Source organism: Ceratotherium simum, chromosome X (assembly GCF_057802395.1).
Source record: "Ceratotherium simum simum isolate JZ-2026a chromosome X, ASM5780239v1, whole genome shotgun sequence".
In the NCBI taxonomy this organism is placed as follows: domain Eukaryota; kingdom Metazoa; phylum Chordata; class Mammalia; order Perissodactyla; family Rhinocerotidae; genus Ceratotherium; species Ceratotherium simum.
In genome coordinates, this window is record NC_141940.1 from 122,315 (window position 1) to 142,794 (window position 20,480).

The window sequence follows — 20,480 nt, forward strand, 5'->3', positions numbered from 1 at the left end:
ACTATACATTTGTCCTAAATATCCACTGAAGAAAAAGGAATATTTAAAAAATCACAACCTTCAACGATATTTAAACCAGCATCTTCTCAAATCAACTGCAATGGGGCAACAGAGGACATCAAGCTCTGCGAGGTTTGTAAATGGTCAAACTTTCTTCCTGAAAGTGAATACTAGGAGGACAAGGATAATCCCAAGTGCTTCTAATGGGCTAGCAAAATGTTCCCCATCTGACTTAGATAAAATGTTTAATACTTTACCTGCTTGGGTTCCTAGAAACAAGCAGCACCAACAATTTAATTACAATTCCCCAAATAACAACAATTCTCCATTTATATTGTTTACAAGCACCTAAAACTCTTCAATGACAAAAGACATTAAAATGAGATGTTAGCAATACTATCTGTCTCTTGAATACTTTTGTGTGCACAAAGTTCACCCACAGTTTTAGGAGACAGCTCATAAGACTGGCAGTTTCCACCCTGGTAATAGCTTTCTGCAATTACAAACAAAAATGTTTCTCTAAGTAGATGACACTAGTTAAACCAAAGAAACAAAAAGCCTTTTTAAGGCTACTGCTGCAATAAATGGTTCAATCTGAAGTGCACTGGAATAAAGTGGTTGACAGGACAAAGATAAATCTGGTGGCACAGAACAAGATTAAAACAAGAAAAAGCAAGAAGAGGGTTGAAGAGACCGGCAGACATCATCTGTCTGAATTAAAAGGCTTGAATCACATGGATTGCTTTTAACTTCTTGTTCTCCGATATCCTTGGTTAATGACAACTTTTTCTTTTTTATTTCTTCACACAGCTTGGCCATGTAAATCCACCACAGAGAGGTGACACAATGATATAGATGAACACCTGGAGGGAGGGAGGGAGAAGGCCATTTTATTTTCTTGAATGTATCATAGGCTCCTACATAATATATAAAGCAATTCAAGACCTATTAACAAATATTGGTTCCATTAGAGTAGCAGTTACGTAATAATGCAATGCACTAATCAAGTATTTTTAAAGATAGAAGTGGAATTAAAATTATTCTTTCTGATATAACTCTCACCCACTTGAATTCCACTATGCTTTCTTAAGTGGAAGAGAAAGCAGTGAAGTCATTTCTCTTCACTGGGAGCTAGGCAGAATCCAGCTATATGAGAACCTCTTACTGAAACATCATTAATAGTCATAAAGATAAATTACCATAATTCCCTTTAAGTATGATTTTATTATTAAGTATATTTTTAGGTTTTACATGTGAATTAATTTTTCATTATTAGGATGATAAAAAAAATTAAGAAGCATGAGTAGAGACTACATCTATATCACCTATGAGCAAGAATGTTGCTATGAACCTTTCAGTGGATAATGACACAATAATTATAATTATCAAATCAAAGGAAAGCTGATGACACAAGTAACAAAGCAAAAAGGCTAGTCCTATTATAGATGTATTAGCCTTTTATTTATAGTATTGTAATTTTAAATTATGATATTTTAATAGTATATGCTTGCTCATATTATGATATTCCAAAAATTAGATTTATTTTAAACATTAGCATCACTGCACTAAATTAGTCATTTTCTTTTGCTTTAAATTATAACTTTTTGAGATATTTAAGTGACTGATTTCATTACTTACATGCTTGGGAAAAAATACATTTATGAATTCTATGCCCCCTCCCAAAAGTCAGCAAAGCGTTTTGCCTTACTTCTCTACAAATGTTGGGGGGTGGTCCCAGCAAACTCTGGTTAGTAATGAATAAGTTAAACTACTCACATCATATTCACACACACACAAACACAGATATTTCAGTTTAATATAAAGTTGACTATTTGCCACAGCAGAAACATAAGATTTTTTAAAGCTGAAGCATAATATATCAGGTTAACAACACCTTTTAGCAAAGAATGATATTGCATTTAGAGCAGTGCTCTGCATGTGCAATAAGTAATCAATATAATATGAATTTAACAATAATGCAGCTTCATAAATCAATCTAAATTCATAGATCAAAGCAAGAAGGAAGAAGCTAAGCTGAGAAGCCTCAATGGGCCACCTGAGGATCCTGAGCAAGGAGACATTCAAGGCCATGGCACAATTTCCACTATAACTTTGACAGATCTATGGCTACCCTTCTCTCTGTTAGGTAGGTCCAGCTGTCTAAGGTGGAGGACCTTTGACAGGGGTTGAGAAGTGAAGCCAAGTCAGAGGTATCTGCTTGGAGTTAACTTTGGGCTTCCGCAAATAACAAGAGGATGGGGAGGAAAGGCTTCTTTGACAGGCCACGAACTACCCCCAAAGTAAAGCATCCCCCTCCCCCTGCATAGAACGGTGGCTCTCAAACTTTTGGCTCGGGACCTCTTTACACTCTTAAAAATTAGTGAGGACTCCAAAGAGCTCTTGTTTAGGGGGGTTATAACTATCAACACTTACCATATTAGAAATGAAATTTTTAAAAAATACCTATATAATTCATTTAAAAACAAAAATAATAAACCCATTATATATAGACATAACTATATTTCTATGAGATCAGTTATGTGTCAACTAGCCTAGGCGACAGTGCACAGCAATTTAATCAAACGCTAATCAAGGTGTGGCTGTATTTTGTAGATCTGATTAAAGCTCATAATCAGTTGACTTTAAATAAGGCAGATTATCCCACATAATCTGAATGAGCCTGATTCAATCAGTTAAACGGCCTTAAGAACAGAGCTGAGGTTTCATTGATAAAGAAAAAAATTCTGCCTGTGATTTAGAGCTTTGCTCCTGCTCCAGAGGTCCAGCCTGCCCTTCCTGACAGCCTGCCATTCCGATTTTGGACTTGCCTAGCCAGCTCCTGCCATTGCATAAGCTAACTCCTTGTGATATATCTCTTAATATATATCCACAGAAATTCAAGGAGTCTCTCTGTTAACAAGTACAAATTCCATGAAAAACAAGGTTAAACTAAGAATAATAAGACTTAGAAATTTAAAACATGGCTCTGAAAAATAAATAAATAGAAGAGCTGGATAGCAGAATGAAAAGAGCTGAAAATAAAATTAGTTTGCTGGAAGAGTTAGCTGAATGATTCTCCCAGAATACAATGCGAAAAGAGTTTAAACATATTAAAAAGGTTACTAGACATGCAGGATAGTTCAAAGAGGTCCAATACCTGTTTACATAGGGGTTCCAAAAGGAGAACAGCATATAGACTAATTTATATTTATAAACAACAGAACTACTAAATAAATATTAGAAAATTGATCTCATCATGCATTAATACTACATAATGACCTCTTAATATTTACCCTAGAAATGAAAGAATAATTATAAGTGTATTTATTAATGTAGTTCAATACATTAACATTAAATCAAAATAGTCACATTATCAATTCATTAGGTAGAGAAATATCATTTCCTAAAATTAAATGTCTATTCCTGATAAAACTTTTAGCAATCTAGAAATACAAGTTCTTTAATTTAATAATAAATATCTAACAAGAATTCATAGTAAATATTACTCTTATAAATGAAATATTAGAAGCATTCCAATTAAAAGCAGGAACTAAATAAAGATGCCCACTGACATCACAATTATTCAACATTGCTAGTAAATACAAAAAATATATATACAATTACATAAAATTGTGTAAATGTGTGTATGTGTGTATATATATATAAATATAAATTTGATGAAGTTAAAATTATTAACAGATGGTATCATAATTCACCTATAGCAGCTCACAGCCCCTGGACTGTGAGCTAAGAGTGGTTTTTATATTTTCAAAGGGTTGTTTAAAAAAATGAATGTGACAGAGACTGTATGTGGCCCACGAAGCCTAAAATATTTACTATCTGGCACTTGACAGAATGTTTGCTGATTCCTGACCTACAGCATACAGAAGAATCAACTGACAAACTATTACAACTAATAGGAGATATACAAGGTCACCAGACACAAAATAAATCAACTAGAAAAGAGAAAACAGAAATAAAGAAATAGAATCAACTAGAAAATAGAAATATAATTAGAAAATACGGAATCAATTAGAAGATGTAATTTTAGAAGAATCCCATTTCAGTATCGACAAAAATGTTAAATATCCAAGAATATTTGGAATGCCATGCATGACTACTTAAACTAGAAATTCTCAATAGGGAGATGGGGTTTAAGTAGAGTTAATATTTCATAGTGACTTTATAGGAAAGCCACTTCTTGGTCACGTGTTTCACCATTAAAAGTTATATGCAGCTCATTTCAGAGTGCTGATCATTGAGAAAGAATTCCAGCACCTAATTTCTTAGAGATTGAAGAATAAAATCACACACTAAAAAGACAAAACTTACGATTGATACAATGATGATGATGACAGTGAGCTTGAGATTCTTCATACACATGGCTCGGGCAAGATTTCTGCTGGTTGTTTTGAAGGTGACAGACTAGAAAAAAAGCACAAATTGCTTGATCACTGGCATCGACTACATGATTGATTTGCAGTAATACCTGCAAAATTTTTACTTTCATTAATTCTGTTGAAGTACCAATGTTCTTTACCCCTTCCCTCTCTTCACAGGGAGAGGCTAGCCATTCATAAGCACTAGTTCTCAAAAGCAGGACTCTGCCAGGTCTGTGGTAAGCAGTATGAGCCCTCTGGAATGGTTCCCTCCTTTTTCTTCTACACTGTAGCAATGCATATGATGTCAAGCACCAGAAGTGGTTCTTCCCACTAGTGGAAAAGCCTTTTCCTCTTTATGCTTCCAATAAGAAGGGCTCCTTTTAAGCCAGTTGGCTGCAAACACACTTGCTTATTCTGCCCAGGATAATCCTGGGGTTTTGAGCCATAAAAGCCTGTTCAATTTCCATAGGAAGGTATGTATTTACTTTTATGAGGGCCAAAAGAACTTCACTCCTTCAGTTATCCATTTGCTTTTGCAACATCAATTTCTCAATATCTACTTAACCATTCCCACTAGGATACAAGCAGTTTAAAACAAACAACAAAATTCCCTAATAGCCCAGCAATTCCACTCCTAGGTATATACCCAACAGAGATGTATGCACAAGTTCACCAAGATATAACCCAAAAATGTTTCTAACTGCACTATTTGTCTTATCCCCAAACTGGAAATGATCCAAATGCCCATAAATTATACTGTGTAGTAAAGAACTTAACCTTGCCCAAAAAGGGGTCTGACCTTTGTCCTCAGCTCTTGGGAGGTAACCTTTGCTTGCCTGGGAGCCACGGCTAGCCAAATAGTAACAATGCGATTTAGGGTAGGGACTACTCACTTAATAAAGACCAACTATATGATTTAGGGTAGGGGCTTTGGGTCACACCTAGAGGAACCAGAGACTAGCAACTGAGATCAAGCAAGTGGACAGTCAATAAAAACTGAACACTGAGGCTTGGGCAAGCTTCCCTGTTGGACAAAACTCCATGCATGTTGTCACACATCTATGCTGGGAGAGTAACATGTCCTTTCTATGGGGAGAGGACAACAGAAGCTCTGGGTTTGGTACCTCCCCAAACTCCACCCTATGTGCTTCTTCCCTTGGTTGAGCTTAATCTGTATCGTTTGTCTGTAATACAACATAACTGTGAGTACAATAGCTTTCATTCAAGCTCAGAATGAAAGTCCTTCTAGTGAATTATCAAGCCTGACGGTGGTTTTGGGAACAAACCAACCTGCACCTGGAGTCAGAACTGAAGGTGGTCTTGGGGACTGTGCCCTCTAAACTGTATAGTTGGTGAACTTCTCAGCTGCCTAAACTCTTTGCAGTTACTCACAAACTAAGTCACAATAAAGAATCCAAGAAAGAAGTAGTGAGCAATGAAACCAATAAACCTAAATATAGTTATGTGATTCAATAGGTTGGGGTAGAGATTCGTCCACAATCTTCAGGTCAATATTTGAACACTGACATATCACCTACTCAAAACCAGTTCAGCTCTAAAGAATAATTGTTACACCTTACTAAAGCTTCCCTTGGGGATGACGGGGTGTAGGTAGAAGAGAACAAGAAGATATAAAAATCCCCGTGAGAATGACAAGGGCAAGCTGACCAGCCTAATGACCTCTTCACTCCATGCAGATGGTTTCAGTAGTAACTGATAATGCCTTATTAAAAAATGAGCAAAGGACTTGAATAACTCCTCCAAAGAACATATATGAATGGCCAATAAGCACATTGGAAAGATGCTCAACATCATTAGTCATTAGGGAAATGCAAATCAAAACTACAATGAGATACGACTTCATACCCGTCAGAATGGCTATAATAAAAAGACTGAAAATAACAAGGGTTGGTGGGGATGTAGAAAAACTGGTACCTTGCTGGTGGGAAGGTAAAATGGTACAGCAGCTATGGAAAACACTTTGGCGGTCTCTCAAAAAGCTAAACATAGAATTACCATATGACCCAGCAATTCTACTCCCAAGTATACCCCCAAAGGAATTGAAAGCAAGGACTTGAATAGATACTTGTATGCCAATGTTTATAGTAGCATTATTCACAATAGATAAAAGATGGAAACAACCCAAAGGTCCATCAACAGATAAATGGATAAATAAAATGTGGTATATAAATACAATGGAATATTATTCAGTCATAAAAAGAAATGAAGTTCAGATACATGCTACCACATGGATGAAACTTGAAAACATTACGCTAAGTGAAATAAGCCAGATGCAAAAGGACAAATATTGTAGGATTCCACTTATATGAGGTACCTAGACTAGGCAAATTCATAGACACAAAGTAGATTAGAGGTTACTGGGGACTGTGGGTAGGGGGAATGGAGAATTATTGATTAATGGTTACAGAATTTCTGTTTGGGATGATGACAAAGTTTTGGAAACAGTGGTGATGGTTGCACAACATTGTGAATGTAATGAATGTCACTGAATTATACACTTAAAAATGGTTAAAATGACAAATTTTATGTTATATATATTTTACCACAACTTAAAAATTTATAATGTAATATACCAAAATCCATTGAACTGTACACTTTAAATGGGTCAATTGTATGGTCTGTGAATTATTTACCAATAAAGAAATAATTCAATAAAGCTGTTAAAAAACCAAGAGGTGATAAAATGAAACAATTTTTAAAATACCCGAGTAAACAGAACACAAAAGAAAGAAAAAAAGGAACAGCGAGGATGGGACAAATAAAAACCAAGGAGCAACATACCTTACTTAAACCCAGCTCTATCAATATTTACATTATGTGTAAGTGTAATAAACACTGCAATTATAAATATACTTCATATATTCAAGAAGGTAGATGAAAGGATGCACATGTTAAGTAGACACATGGAAGATATAAAAAAGATCCAAATCAAACTTGCAGAGATGAAAAATACACAAGATGGGAATAAGAGCAAATTACAAACTGCACAAGAAAAGCTAAGTAAACTTGAAGACATAGCAATAGAAACTATCCTAAATGAAACAAAGAAAAAAAGACTGAAAAAAATGAACAGAGCATCAGTGAGTTGTGGGACAACTTCAAGTGACTTAATGTACATGTAATTGGAATCCTAGAAGGAGAGGAGAGGAGAGGAATAGAAAAATCTTTGAAAAAATAATGGCTGAATGTTTTCATAATTTGATGAAGACTACAAACCCACAGATCAACAAACCCAAAGCTGAAGAAACATGAAGAAAACTACACTAAGGCATATTATAATCAAATTTCTTAAAACCAATCATAAAATCTTAAAAATGCCCAGAGGAAAAAAAGATACATTATGTATATAAGAATGACAGTAGAATTTTTGTCAGACATGATGTAAAAGACAGTGACGAAACATCTTTAAAATATTGAAAAAAATATTAACCTAGAATTCTATACTGTGAAAATATCTTTTAAAAAAGGAAGTGAAATAGGGGCCTGTCCGGTGGTGTTAGGTTTGCATGCTCTGCTTCGGTGGCCCAGGGTTCGCGGGTTTGGATCCCGGGCGTGGACTGATGCACCGCTTATCAAGCCATACTGTGGCGGCGTCCCATATAAAGTAGAGGAAGATTGGCATGAAAGGTAGCCCAGGGCCAATCTTCCTCAGCAAAAAGAGGAGGATTGGCAACGGATGTTAGCTTAAGGGCTGATCTTCCTCACAAAAAAAAAGGAAGTGAAATACTTTTCAGACATATAAACACTGAAAGAATTCATTACTAGCAGACATGCACTACAAGAAATGTTAAAAGACATCCTATAGGCAAAAAAGAAAATGACACCAGATGGAAATCTGGATCTACACAAAAGAATGAAGAGGGTTATCAGAAATGGTAACTACATGGGTAAATATAAAAGACGTTTTTCTTATTATTTAAATCTCTTTAAAAGATAACTGTTTAACCAAAAAAAGTAACAACGTATTGTGAGGTTTATAATATATGTGTAAATAAAAGTATGACAAAAATAGAATCAAGGCCAGGAAGGTAAAATGGAAGTATACTATTGTAAGGTTCTTATACTATCTGTGAAGTAGAATAAAACCACTTAGAGGTAGACTATGATAAGTTAAAGACTTATACTGTAAACCCAAAGCAATCACAAAGTAACAAAACAAAGAGTTATAGCTAATAAGCCAACAAGGGAGGTAAAAATGAAATTTAAAAAGTACTCAATTAATTGAACAAAAGGCAGAAAAAGAAGGAGAAGGGAACAAAGAACAGATGATACAAATAGGAAACAAATAGCAAAATGGTAGATTTTTTTTTTTTTAAAGATTTTATTTATTTATTTTTCCCCAAAGCCCCAGTAGATAGTTGTGTGTCATAGCTGCACATCCTTCTAGTTGCTGTATGTGGGACGCGGCCTCAGCATGGCTGGAGAAGCAGCGCGTCGGTGCGAGCCCGGGATCCGAACCCGGGTCGCCAGCAGTGGAGCGCGCTCACTTAACCACCAAGCCACGGGGCCGGCCCAAAATGGTAGATTTAAAACCTTCCCACAAAGAAAACTCCAGGTTGAGGCTGCTTCCCTGGTGAATTCTTCCAAACAGCTAAGGAACAGATAATACCGATAGTACCTAAACTCTTTCGGAGGATAAAGAGTAACACTTCCCAATTTGTCTGATGAGGCCAGCATATCCCTGATACCAAAGCCTAAAAAGAAAAATAAATTACAGACCAACATCCCTTATGAACACAGATGCAAATGCAAAATTCCTGAACAAACCAATAATAAATCCAATAAGGAATTATATAAAAAGGACAATATATCATGACTTTGTAGGAATGCTAGGTTGGTTTAACATTCAAAGCTAAATATTAACTGAATAAAGGAGAAAAACTATGTAATTCTCTCAATAGATGGAGAAAAAACATCTAATAAAATTCATGAATAAAACTCAAATGAGGAATTGAAGGGAACTTCTTCCACCTGATAAAGGGTAACCTATAAAAAATCTACAGCTAACAACATAATTAGTGAAAATATTGAATTTTTCCCCGTAAGATATGTTACATGCAAGAATGTCCACTGTCATCACTTGTATTCACTATTGTGTAGAAGGTTCTAGTCAGTGCAGTACGGCAAGGAAAAGAAATAAAAGGCAGGAATGTACAAAAAAGCTACTAGAACTAAAAAGTGAATTTTGCAAAGTTGCAGGATACAAACCAGGTTAATACATAAAAATCAATTTCATTTCTATATATTAGCTATAAAAATTGGAAAATGAAATTTAAAAATTTGCAATAGAACACAAAAGCATGAAATTCTCAAGGGTCAATTTCACAAACTATGTGTGAGACCTGTACACCAAAAAATACAAAATACTACTGAGAAAAATTAAATCCTATAAAAAAGCAGAGGTATGACACATTTATGGATAGGAAGACTCAGTGCTGTCAAGATGCCAATTCTCCCTAAATTGACCTATTGATTAAATGCAATCAGAATCAAAGATACAAGTTTTTTTAAAGGATGGAAAATAACAAGCTTATTCTGAAACAGAAATGGAAATGTAAAGGATCTAAAATAGTGATGACAATCCTGAATAAGAAAATGTCTTCCAATAATAGTTGGAAGATATGGGGAATTCTATAAAGCTATAGTTATCAATACAGTGTGGTACTGGCATATAGGTAGACAAAATGATCAATGAACAAAATATAGAATCCAGAATTAAAGCACCACAGAGGAGAATGGATAAACAAATTGTGGTAGGTAGATTTATACAATTGAGTAGTACAAAATAATAAAAAAAGAATAAACTATTACTACATTGAACAACATGAATAAATCTCATAAGCATATTGGTGAATTAAAGAGGCCAGATACACATAACATGATTCCATTTCTATACATTTTAAGAACAGGCAGAACATTATCTAGGGTGATTTAAGTCAGAAAAATGGTTACCTCTGTTGGGAAATATCAACTGGAAGGGCATGAGGCAGCCTTCAGAGGTGTTGGAAATGTTTTATATCTTGATCTAGGTGGTTGTTACATGGGTATAAACATATGTAAAAAATAACTGAGCTTTACACTTATTAAAAGTAGTACACTTACTGCACTTTATTGTATGTATGTTATTCCTCCATCAAGATACTTGTTAGTTAATTAACACTTTCTGCTATTTTGGATCATGTAGTCAACAAAATTAAGAAGACTTTTATTTGGAAAGTACAGACTATACTAATACTTACTGGTCAAACACAGACCATTCCAGCTAAATAGGGTAATCTTCAAGGATTAAGAATAGCTAAGAAAAGGCCTAGAAGTACCAAAGAAATTAGCCAGCTGATCTGGGATCATATACATCCCTGCTCTGTTTGCCCTCCAGCAATGGGTTACAAAGTGAGCCATTATAGAACCCCAGTGTTTTGACTTCCTGTATGGTGGCCACTCTTCGTCCAATTACCTTGTGCTTTGATGAAAAAACTGTTATGCTCCTATGACCTACTGTTAATAGATGTCCCTTTAAAACTAACAATAACAATAAACATTTAAATAGCTCTTACTATGTACCAGACAGTGTTAGGTACTTTGCATGCATTATCTGATTTAACCCTCGAAACACTATGAAGTATGTAATCTTCATTTTACAGATGATGACAACTGAGGCAGAGAGGTTAACTTGCCTAAGGTCACACAACTAGTAAGTGGCAGAGATGGGATTCAATCCCAGGCAGCCTAACTCTAGAACTTGTGCTCTTAACCACTAGAATCTAGCTGCCAGTAAGAATGACCATGATCACTCACTGATCCATTTCAAGGTGTAAACTTCCACTGTGCATTTAAATTTGTAATTGTGTGGACCCAAATTGTAAGCGATCTCTGCCCTCCCTCTAATTCACTGTATATCTTATCATCCCACCTCAAAACTTTCATCTACTAACCAGATGGAAAATGCAAAGACACAAGTAATTATAGCATAAGTAGGTCACAGGGACATACTGACTCCTTTAAGGCTCACTGGCCCTTCCCAATCCTTCCTTCTTGCTTGATACAAGGAAAGCTCGAGCTGTCAAAGGTAAGCAAGAAAGTGACTGAATTGTCCAATTTTGAGGATTCATACTGGGTCACAACTGGCCTGCTCATTTATTTGTTCCATGTTTTACAAAATGTACAGAGAACAGACTGGTATATGCAGCTGAGATGCTAAATTATGTAGGCATCAATCCAAAGCTTTAAAAGAATTGTTTCTGTATATTAAGTATGTTTTCCAAACCAAAGCTTCCTTAATGGCTATTAATGGTTCATGGTTTTATTTCTATGCCTCATTATTATCCTCATTACCACCATGGAATCAGATAATGGAGGTTAGAAAGGAAAAAAAACACTAAAGTATTGAATTGAAGACATTTCTCTATTCTGTCAGCCATCAACCAGTTTCTCTACTTTACATCCCGAAAATTATCATATCCCATACTTACCGAATCCACGAGATTTTCTGTTTTATCTATCAATAATTCCAATCTTTCTCCTCGCTGAGCTACCAGATCTGAAAATATTGGGGAAAAAGAAAATACCATGTTTATATTACAAATCTGCTATTTTTGTCTTTGTTTTAAGCAAAATCTAATTTTAATTATAGATGGTATTCTTGACAACTCATATTTACTACAGAAGCGCATATATCTTTAAGACTTTAGTAAAGCTTATCAACCAAAGTGGGGGTTGGCAGTTTTTTCTATAAAGGGCCAGATACTGAATACTTTAGGCTTTGTGGGCCAAATGGTCTCAGTTGCAATTACTCGACTCTGTCAGACATAGACAATATGTAAACGAATGGGCATGACTGTGTTCCAGTGAAAATTTATGTAGAAAAACAGGCCAGATTTACTCCAAGAGCTATAGTTTGCAAACCCCTAAATTAAGGGTATGATCTGAGAGTAAAAAAAAAAAACAGAACTCTTAAAATGAGTGCAGGTTGGACACTTCCAGAATTGTGGTGTAAGGAGCTCCACAGACCCTCTCCAACAAAACAACCGTAACTGGTAAAAATTATAAACACAAACAAACAATAAACACCATTTAAAGTCTCTGAAAACTGTGAATGTCCTAAGGGCATACAGCAAATAGAGAAACAGTTATCCAAGAAAATCAACTAATTCTCAGCAAGAACAGTGAGAGTCTACGGCATTTGAGCCATGACCTACTCCATCCCTCAGCTCAGTGAGATGGAAGCCCTTACTCCTGGCAACTACAGCCTGGGAGCTGTCTTTCTCCCAAGGTCCCAGTCAAAGGCTATGCTTTCTCCCCAGGAGGGGCAAGACATCAGCATTTCTCCTCCCACTCCACCTCACCCCCAGCTCCATGATGCAGAAACTCTATTCCAGCATGGCTAATAGGTCTGGGGCTCCCTTCCTCCACCTAGCCCCCACACATAGGGCAGAAGCTCTACCTCAGGTGGCAGGCTAAGAATACTGGGCCCTGGGTGCTCCTGGCCCGACTTACTCATAGAGTGGAGGTTCCAGAATGGGACAGGCAAACCAAGAAGACCACTCCACTGGTAGAGCAAGGGTGTCACTCTAAGAGAAGCAGTCCACTGTCGCTATCCATAGGTCCAGAGCAGTGGCTCAGAGATTGTTCCCAGGGGGAGAGGCAGGCCTTAAGAATAGAGAGCTTTCCCTAAGAGGACAGACTTTATTTGGAACAGAGTATGGGGAAGTTCAAGCCTCAGGGTGCTGTCAAAAACAATGGAGATTTTGGACGTAAGCAATTAAGATGAGGCTGGTAGCTTCATGAGAACAAGATAAACCATAGGCCAGCTAGAAGTTTAATAGAAAGTATCAGGGGAAGACAGCTAAGAAGAACCCTCCTGAGGTCAGAACAAGCATCTAAGACTGGCCTCAAAGACAAAGGAGCACAAAACTAATTGAATCAGACTGCAGCAATTTATGTTGGGGAAACTGTTGGAAAAAAATAGAGCAATTAGCCTGAAATTAGTGGAAGCTAACAGCTGGGTGAGACACCAATAGAGGCAGACCAGCCAGAAGCTTAACAGGGAGATTAGGAAAAGAGACACTCAAAGAAAGCCGTGTCATTCCAGGGTGACGGTGCGCATGCCCAAGGCTGTTCCCTTTGAGAAGCGACAACAGAGGCTGCACACTGTGGGAGAAACAGACTTCAAAGAAAACGCCCAACTAAACAAACAAGCAAACAACAATCCCTGGGGGTTAGGAATCAGTACCCAGAGTTGTCACAATACATTGTCCAAAATGTCCAGTTTTCAACAAAAAATAATGAGTTATGAAAAGAATCAGGAAAGTGTGACCCACACACAGGAAAAAGAGCCGAGATTAGAAACTTACTTTGAGGGGGCTCAGCTGTTGGACTTAGCAATGGAATGAAATTAGAAATCAGTAGAAGGAAAATTTATGGGATGAAGTGAAAGAAGTCCATAGAAGGAAATTTATAGCAGTAAACGCTTACATTAAAGAGAAGAAAGATGTTCTAAGACTGAATTGTGTCCTCCTAAATTCATATATTGAGGCCCTAAGCCTCTCTCTTTGGGAGATCATTAGGTTTAGATGAGGCCATGAGGGCTTATAATGGGATTAGTGCCCTTATAAGAAGAGACATCAGAGAGCTTGCTCTCTGTCTTACTTTCTGCCATGTGAGGACACAGTGAGAAGGTGCCATCTGCAAGCTGGGAAGAACTTTCACCAGAACCTGACCATGCAGGAACCCTGATCTTGGACTTCCAGCCTCCAGAACTGTGAGAAAATAAATTTCTGTTGTTAAAGCCACCCAGTCTATGGTAATTTTTTATGGTAGTCTGAGCAGACTAAGACAAAAGATTTCAAATTAATAACCTAAATTTCCACCTTAAGGAACTAGAAAAAGAAGAGTAAATTAAAACCAAAGCTAACAGAGGGAAGGAAACAATAAAGATTAGAGCAGAAAAAATTAAATACAGAATAGAAAAACAATACAGAGAATCAATGAAACCAAAAGTAGGTTTTTTAAAAAGATCAACAAAATTGACAAACCTTTGCATAAAGTGACCAAGAAAATACTAAAATAATCACTTTCAACTTTACAGAAATGAAAGGGATTCTAAGGGAACACTATGAACAAGACTATGTCAATACATTAGACAACTTAGATGAAACGGATAAATTCTCAGAAAGACACAAACCACAAAAACAGACTCAAGAAGAAATAGAAAACCTGAATAGAGCTTCAACAAATAAAGAGATTGAATCAGTAATTTTTAAACTTTGCACAAAGAAAAGCCCAGGCCCAGATGGCTTCAAAGGTGAATTCTACCAAACATTTCAAGAAGGATTAACACCAATTTTTCACAAACTCTTCCAAAAATAGAAGAGGAAGGAACACCTCAACTCATCCTATGAGGCCAGTATTGCTCTGGTATTAAAACCAGACAAAGATATCACAAGAAAAGAAAACAACAGATCAATGTCTCTTATGAACATAAACATAAAAAAATACTCAATAAAATAGTAGCAGAATAAATCTAGCAATATATAAAAAGGATTATACATCATGATGAAGTGGCATTTATTTCAGAAATGCAAGGTTGATTTAATATTCAAAAATCAATTGTTATAATATACTGTAGTAATGGAATAAAGGACAAAAACCATATGATCATTTCAATAGATGCAAAAAAGCACTTGACAAAATCCAACACCTTTTCATGATAAAACCACTCAACAAACAAGAGGTGGAAGGGAACTTCCTGAACCTGATAAAGGGTATCTATGAAAGACCCACACATAACATCATACTTAATTGTGAAAGACTCCCTAAGATCAGGAATAAGACAAGGATGTCCATTCTTGCCACTTTTATTCAACAACATATTAAAGGTTCAAGCCAGGGCAATTAGGCAGGAGAAAGAAATGAAAGGCATCCAGATTGGAAAGGAAGAATTAAAATTATCTCTTTTCAGACAGGATGATCCAGTATATAGAAAATCATAAGGAACCCAATAAAAAGAACAGGCAAGAAGGATACTGGAAGAGAGATACTATTAAAGGGAAATTATTCTGACACTTGTCAAAAATAGTAAGAAAGACTTTATTCAACACTATTGCAATAGGGGTCAAGACTATCACAACAGGGGAGAGAAATTGAGATCAACTCAATATAACAAGGACAAGAGGGGTGATGTCAGCATCATGGCAGCATAAGACATCCCTCCTTTTTGTTCCCCCTTTTTTAACAACTAATTAGGCATCCATTCACAAACAAAAGTGACCCTGTGGGAGTTGTAGGATCCAGCACCATATCCCAAGGGACCTGGGAGGAGTCTTGTCTACCTGTGCATCAGTAATAGGCAGACAGATCTCAGTATGGGCTGTGGAACCAGCAGGACCAGTGAACCTGCCCCAAACCCTCTTGGCCACAGTCGGGGAAAACCTGAAGAGCGCTGACTTGGGCAGGCACTCACAGATGAGAGAGAATTCGTAGAAGTCCAGCCTTGCCAAGGGGAGATTCCAGCAAGCCATTGGAAAAAACAAAAACACAAAAAAAGGAGTTTTGACGCATTAGAGAGAGTAAAAGGAACTTTGTCAGCACCAAGCTTCCCCCAAGGCAAAACAGTGCAGGGTTGACCTAGTGGTGGCGACCTTTCCCCCAGGGAAGAGGGAGAACGGTGAGGGAGTGCCTGGCTACCTCAGCTGTGTGACAAACCACTGGAGAAGTCCATTTCTCTCCAGCAGCACCCAGAGTACTGAGGCGGGACCTCCATGAATGGGGGGAGGGGAGGGAGGAGATCAGGAAAGAGGTAGATAAAAATATTAAAGGACATTAAAAGGATGCAGTTTCTGATGACTGCATGCAGGACTTCAGCAGGAAGGCCGTCCACAAGCCTCTGGGAGACCCTCACCTGATGATCCTCTCACTGGTCCCACAGTCACCCCACTGCCCAGAGTGCTAAACCCACACCTTCCCCAACTCTGCAGTCAGTTCCTTATGCATGCTCCTGACTGCAGTGGCAAGAGCAAGCTCCAATAAAAGCTGTGCTCTCAGAATATCAGACCAGGGTCTGTGGGCAAGAAAGAAACCATAAACTTGACCTGTAGTGTCACCTTCTGGAAAACAGAACAGAGGTTTCCAGCAGACAGCCTGGTGAGTTTAAAAATTATACCACATAAGGAAGCAAGAAGCACGGAGCAGGTGTATCCACACAAGGTCAGAGAAAACCCCAGGTATAACAGGACCAACAAACACTATTTCCCATCTGAAGGCAACTAGTAATGTTTGGGGCAGTGTCTGCTACTTCAACGCAAAAGCAGCAACACAAAACTCCAAGGAACATGAAGAATCAAGGAAACATGTCATTACCAAAAGATAACAATCATCCTCCAATAACCAAAATCAAAGACATGGAATTTACAATCTAGCTGATAAAAAATTCAAAATAGCTGTTTTGAGGAAATTCAATGAACTGCAAGAAAATACAGAAAGATAATTCAATGAAATCAGGAAAACAATACATGAACAAAATATGAAATTTAACAGATAGACATCATCAAAAGGATCAAACAAAAATTCTGAAGCTGACAAATTCAATGAATGAAATGAAAAATGCAATAGAGAACATCTACCTTAGAGTAGACCAAATGGAGGACAGAATAAGTGAGCTAGAGGATAGGAGCTTGGAAATAAACCAATTAGAGGATAATAAAGAAAAAATAATTAAAAAGAGTGAAGAAATCCTATGTGATCTAGGGGACTCCATCAAATGTACAAATATCAGAATAACTGAGGTTCCAGAAGGAGAAGAGAGGGAGAACAGGGCAGAAAGCTTAAATAAATAATAGCTGAGAACTTCCGAAACCTGATGACAGACTTGGACATCCAAGTTCATGAAGCTAATAGATCAGCCTACTATCTCAATGCAAAAAGATCTTAAGATACATTATAATGAAACTGTCAAAAGTCAAAGATAAAGAGGGATTTGTAAAAGCAGCGAGAGGAAAAAAACAGATTGTAACCTACAAAGGAACCCCCAATAGGCTATCAGCGAATTTCTCAGCAGAAGCCCTACAGGCCAGGAGAGTGGAATGATATATTCAAAGTGTTGAAAGAAAAAAATTGCCAGTGAAGAATACTCTATACATCAAAGTTATCCTTCAGATATCAAGAAGAAATCAAGACGTTCCCAGACAAACAAAAGCTGAAAGAGTTCCTCACCACTAGACCTGCCACGCAAGAGATGCTGAAAGGAAAAGATGCTAATTAATGACACGAAAACACACGAATGTTATATAATACACTGGTAAAGGTAAATATACAGATTTAGAAAATCCTAATTCTGTAATAGGATGGTGTGTTAAACACTTAACTATAGTATAAAGGTTAAAGAAAAAGCACATTAAAAATAATTCCAGCTACTATAATTTGTTAATGATACACAATATAAAAAGAGGTAAATTGTGACATCAAAAATATAAAAGAGGAGGCATAAATGGGTGGAGCTTTTGCATGTGATTGAAGTTAAGTTGCTATCAGTTTAAAATGAACTATTTTATCTATAAGATGTTTCATGTAAGCCCCATTGGAACCACAAAGCAAAAACCTAGAGTAGATTCACAAAAGATAAAGAAAGGGGAAATAGAACACACAAATACAGAAAATCACCAATTTAAAAACGTAGGCAGAAACAGAGGAAAAAAAGAACAACGAAATTACCAAGCAGCCAGAAAGCAATGATTAAGATGGAATTAGTAAGTCCTTACATATCAATAATTTATCTAACTGTAAATGGATTGAATTCACCAATCAAAAGGCACAGAGTGGCTGGATGGATAAAACGCAAGACCCAACTATATGCTGCCTATAAGAGAATCACTTCAGATTTAAGTACACACATAGGCTCAAAGTAAAGGGATGGAAAAAGATATTTCATGCAAATGGAAACCAAAAGAAAGTGGGGATAGCTAGACTTAAATCAAACAAAATAAGACCACATGCCAAAAATGGTAACAAGAGACAAACGAGGTCATTATATAAGAATAAAGTGGCCAATTCATCAATAAGATATAATAATCATAAATATATACGCATACAGCATCAGAGCACCTAAACATCTTAAGCAAATACTGACAGATCTGAAGGGAGAAACAGACAACAATACAATAATAGTAGGAGACATAAATACTCCCCTTTCAGCAATGGAGAAATCATCCAGACAGAAAATCAATAAAGAAAGGTTGTACTTGAACCATACATTAAACAAAGTGGACCTACCAGACATATAGAGAACATTCCATCAACAACAGCAGAATACACATTCTTCTCAAGTGCACATGGAATATTCTCCAGGATAGAGCACATGATAAGACACAAAACAAGTCTTAACAAATTTAAGAAGATGGAAATCATACCAAGTATCTTCTCTGACCACAATGGTATGAAACTAGAAATCAACAAGAGGAAAGCTGGAAAATCTACAGGTATGTGGAAAATAAACAACACACTCCTCAACAACCAATGGGTCAAAGAAGAAACCAAAAGGGAAATCAAACAGCATGTAGAAACAAATGAACATGGAAACACAACATGCTGAAACCTATGGAATGGTGCAAAAGCAGTTCTGAAGCTCTGAAAGGGAAGTTTATAGAGATAAATGCACGCACGAAGAAAATAGAAAGATCTCAAATAAACAGCCTAACTTTACACCTCAAGGAACTAGAAAAAGAAGAACAAACTAAGCCCAAAGTTAGCAGAAGGAAAAAAATAACAAAGATCAGAGTGGAAATAAATGAAATAGGGCTCAGAAAAACTACAGAAAAGATCAACAAAACTAAGAGCTGGTTTTTGGAAAAGATAAAACAAAATTGTCAAACCTTTAGCTAGACTAAGAAAAAAAGAGAGAAGACTCAAAATCAGAAATGAAAGAGGAGACATTACAACTGATACTACAGAAATGCATAGAATCATAAGAAGCTACTATGAACAATTATATGCCAACAAATTGGGTAACTCAGAAGAAATGAATGTATTCCTAGAAACATACAACCTACCAAGACTGAATCAGGAAGAAATAGAAACTGGATATTCTAATAACAAGTAAGGAGATTGAATCAGTAATCAAAAACCTCCCAACACAGAAAAGCACAGGACCAGATGGCTTCACTGGTGAGTTCTACCAAACGTTTAAAGAAAAATTAACATCAATCTTTCTCAAACTCTTCCAAAAAACTCAAGAGGAGGAAATACTTCCAAACTCATTTTACAAGGCCAGCATTACCCTGATACCAAAACCAGATAAGGACACTATGAGAAAACAAAACTATAGACAAATATCCCTGATAAATAAAGGTGCAAAAAATCTCAAAAAAATATTAGCAAATTGAATTCAACAACACATTAAATGATCATACACCATGATCAAGTGGGATTTATCCCTGGGATGCAAGGATGATTCAACATACACAAATCAATATGTGTGATACACCACATTAACAGAATGAAAGATAAAAATTTATGATCATCTCAAAAGATGCAGAAAAATCATTTAACAAAATACAACATCATTTTGTGATAAAAAACCCTCAACAAATTGAGTATAGAAGGAACTTACTTCAACATAATAAAGGCCATATATGACAAACCCATAGCTAACATCACATGCAATGGTGAAAGGTTGAAAGCTTTTCATCTAAGATCAGGAACAAGATAAGGGTCCCTACTCTCACCACCATTATTCATATAGTACTGAAGTCCCAGGTAGAGCAATCAGGCAAGAAAAAGAAATAAAACGCATCCAAATTGGAAAGGAAGAAGTAAAACTGTCATCATTTGCAGATGATATATTATATACAGAAAATCCTAAAGACTCAACCAAAACACTGTCGAACTAATCAATGAATTCAGTAAACTTGCAGGACATAAAATCAACATATAGAAATCACTGCATTTCTATATACTAACAACAAAATGCCCAAAAAAGTAATAAAGAAAACTATCCCAATCATGATACTATCGAAAATAATAAAATGCTTGGGAATAAATTTATCCAAGGAAGTGAAAGATCTGTGCAATAAAACTACAAGACTTTGA

At 36.4% G+C, this 20,480-nt stretch overlaps 1 protein-coding gene across 2 annotated transcripts in view; it reads right to left on the reverse strand.

The window, feature by feature from the left end:
• Positions 1 to 649: 649 nt before the first annotated feature.
• The window catches only part of VAMP7 (vesicle associated membrane protein 7), a 43,103-nt gene continuing 23,272 nt past the window's right edge, over positions 650 to 20,480 (reverse strand). For both annotated transcript variants that reach the window (XM_004443572.3, XM_087427159.1), the window contains 3 exons: positions 11,873 to 11,940; positions 4,333 to 4,425; positions 650 to 863 (listed from right to left, as the gene is read on the reverse strand). In XM_004443572.3, coding sequence (XP_004443629.1) covers positions 795 to 863; positions 4,333 to 4,425; positions 11,873 to 11,940 — 230 coding nt within the window. In that variant the 3' untranslated portion in view covers positions 650 to 794. The remainder of the gene's footprint in view (positions 864 to 4,332; positions 4,426 to 11,872; positions 11,941 to 20,480) is intronic.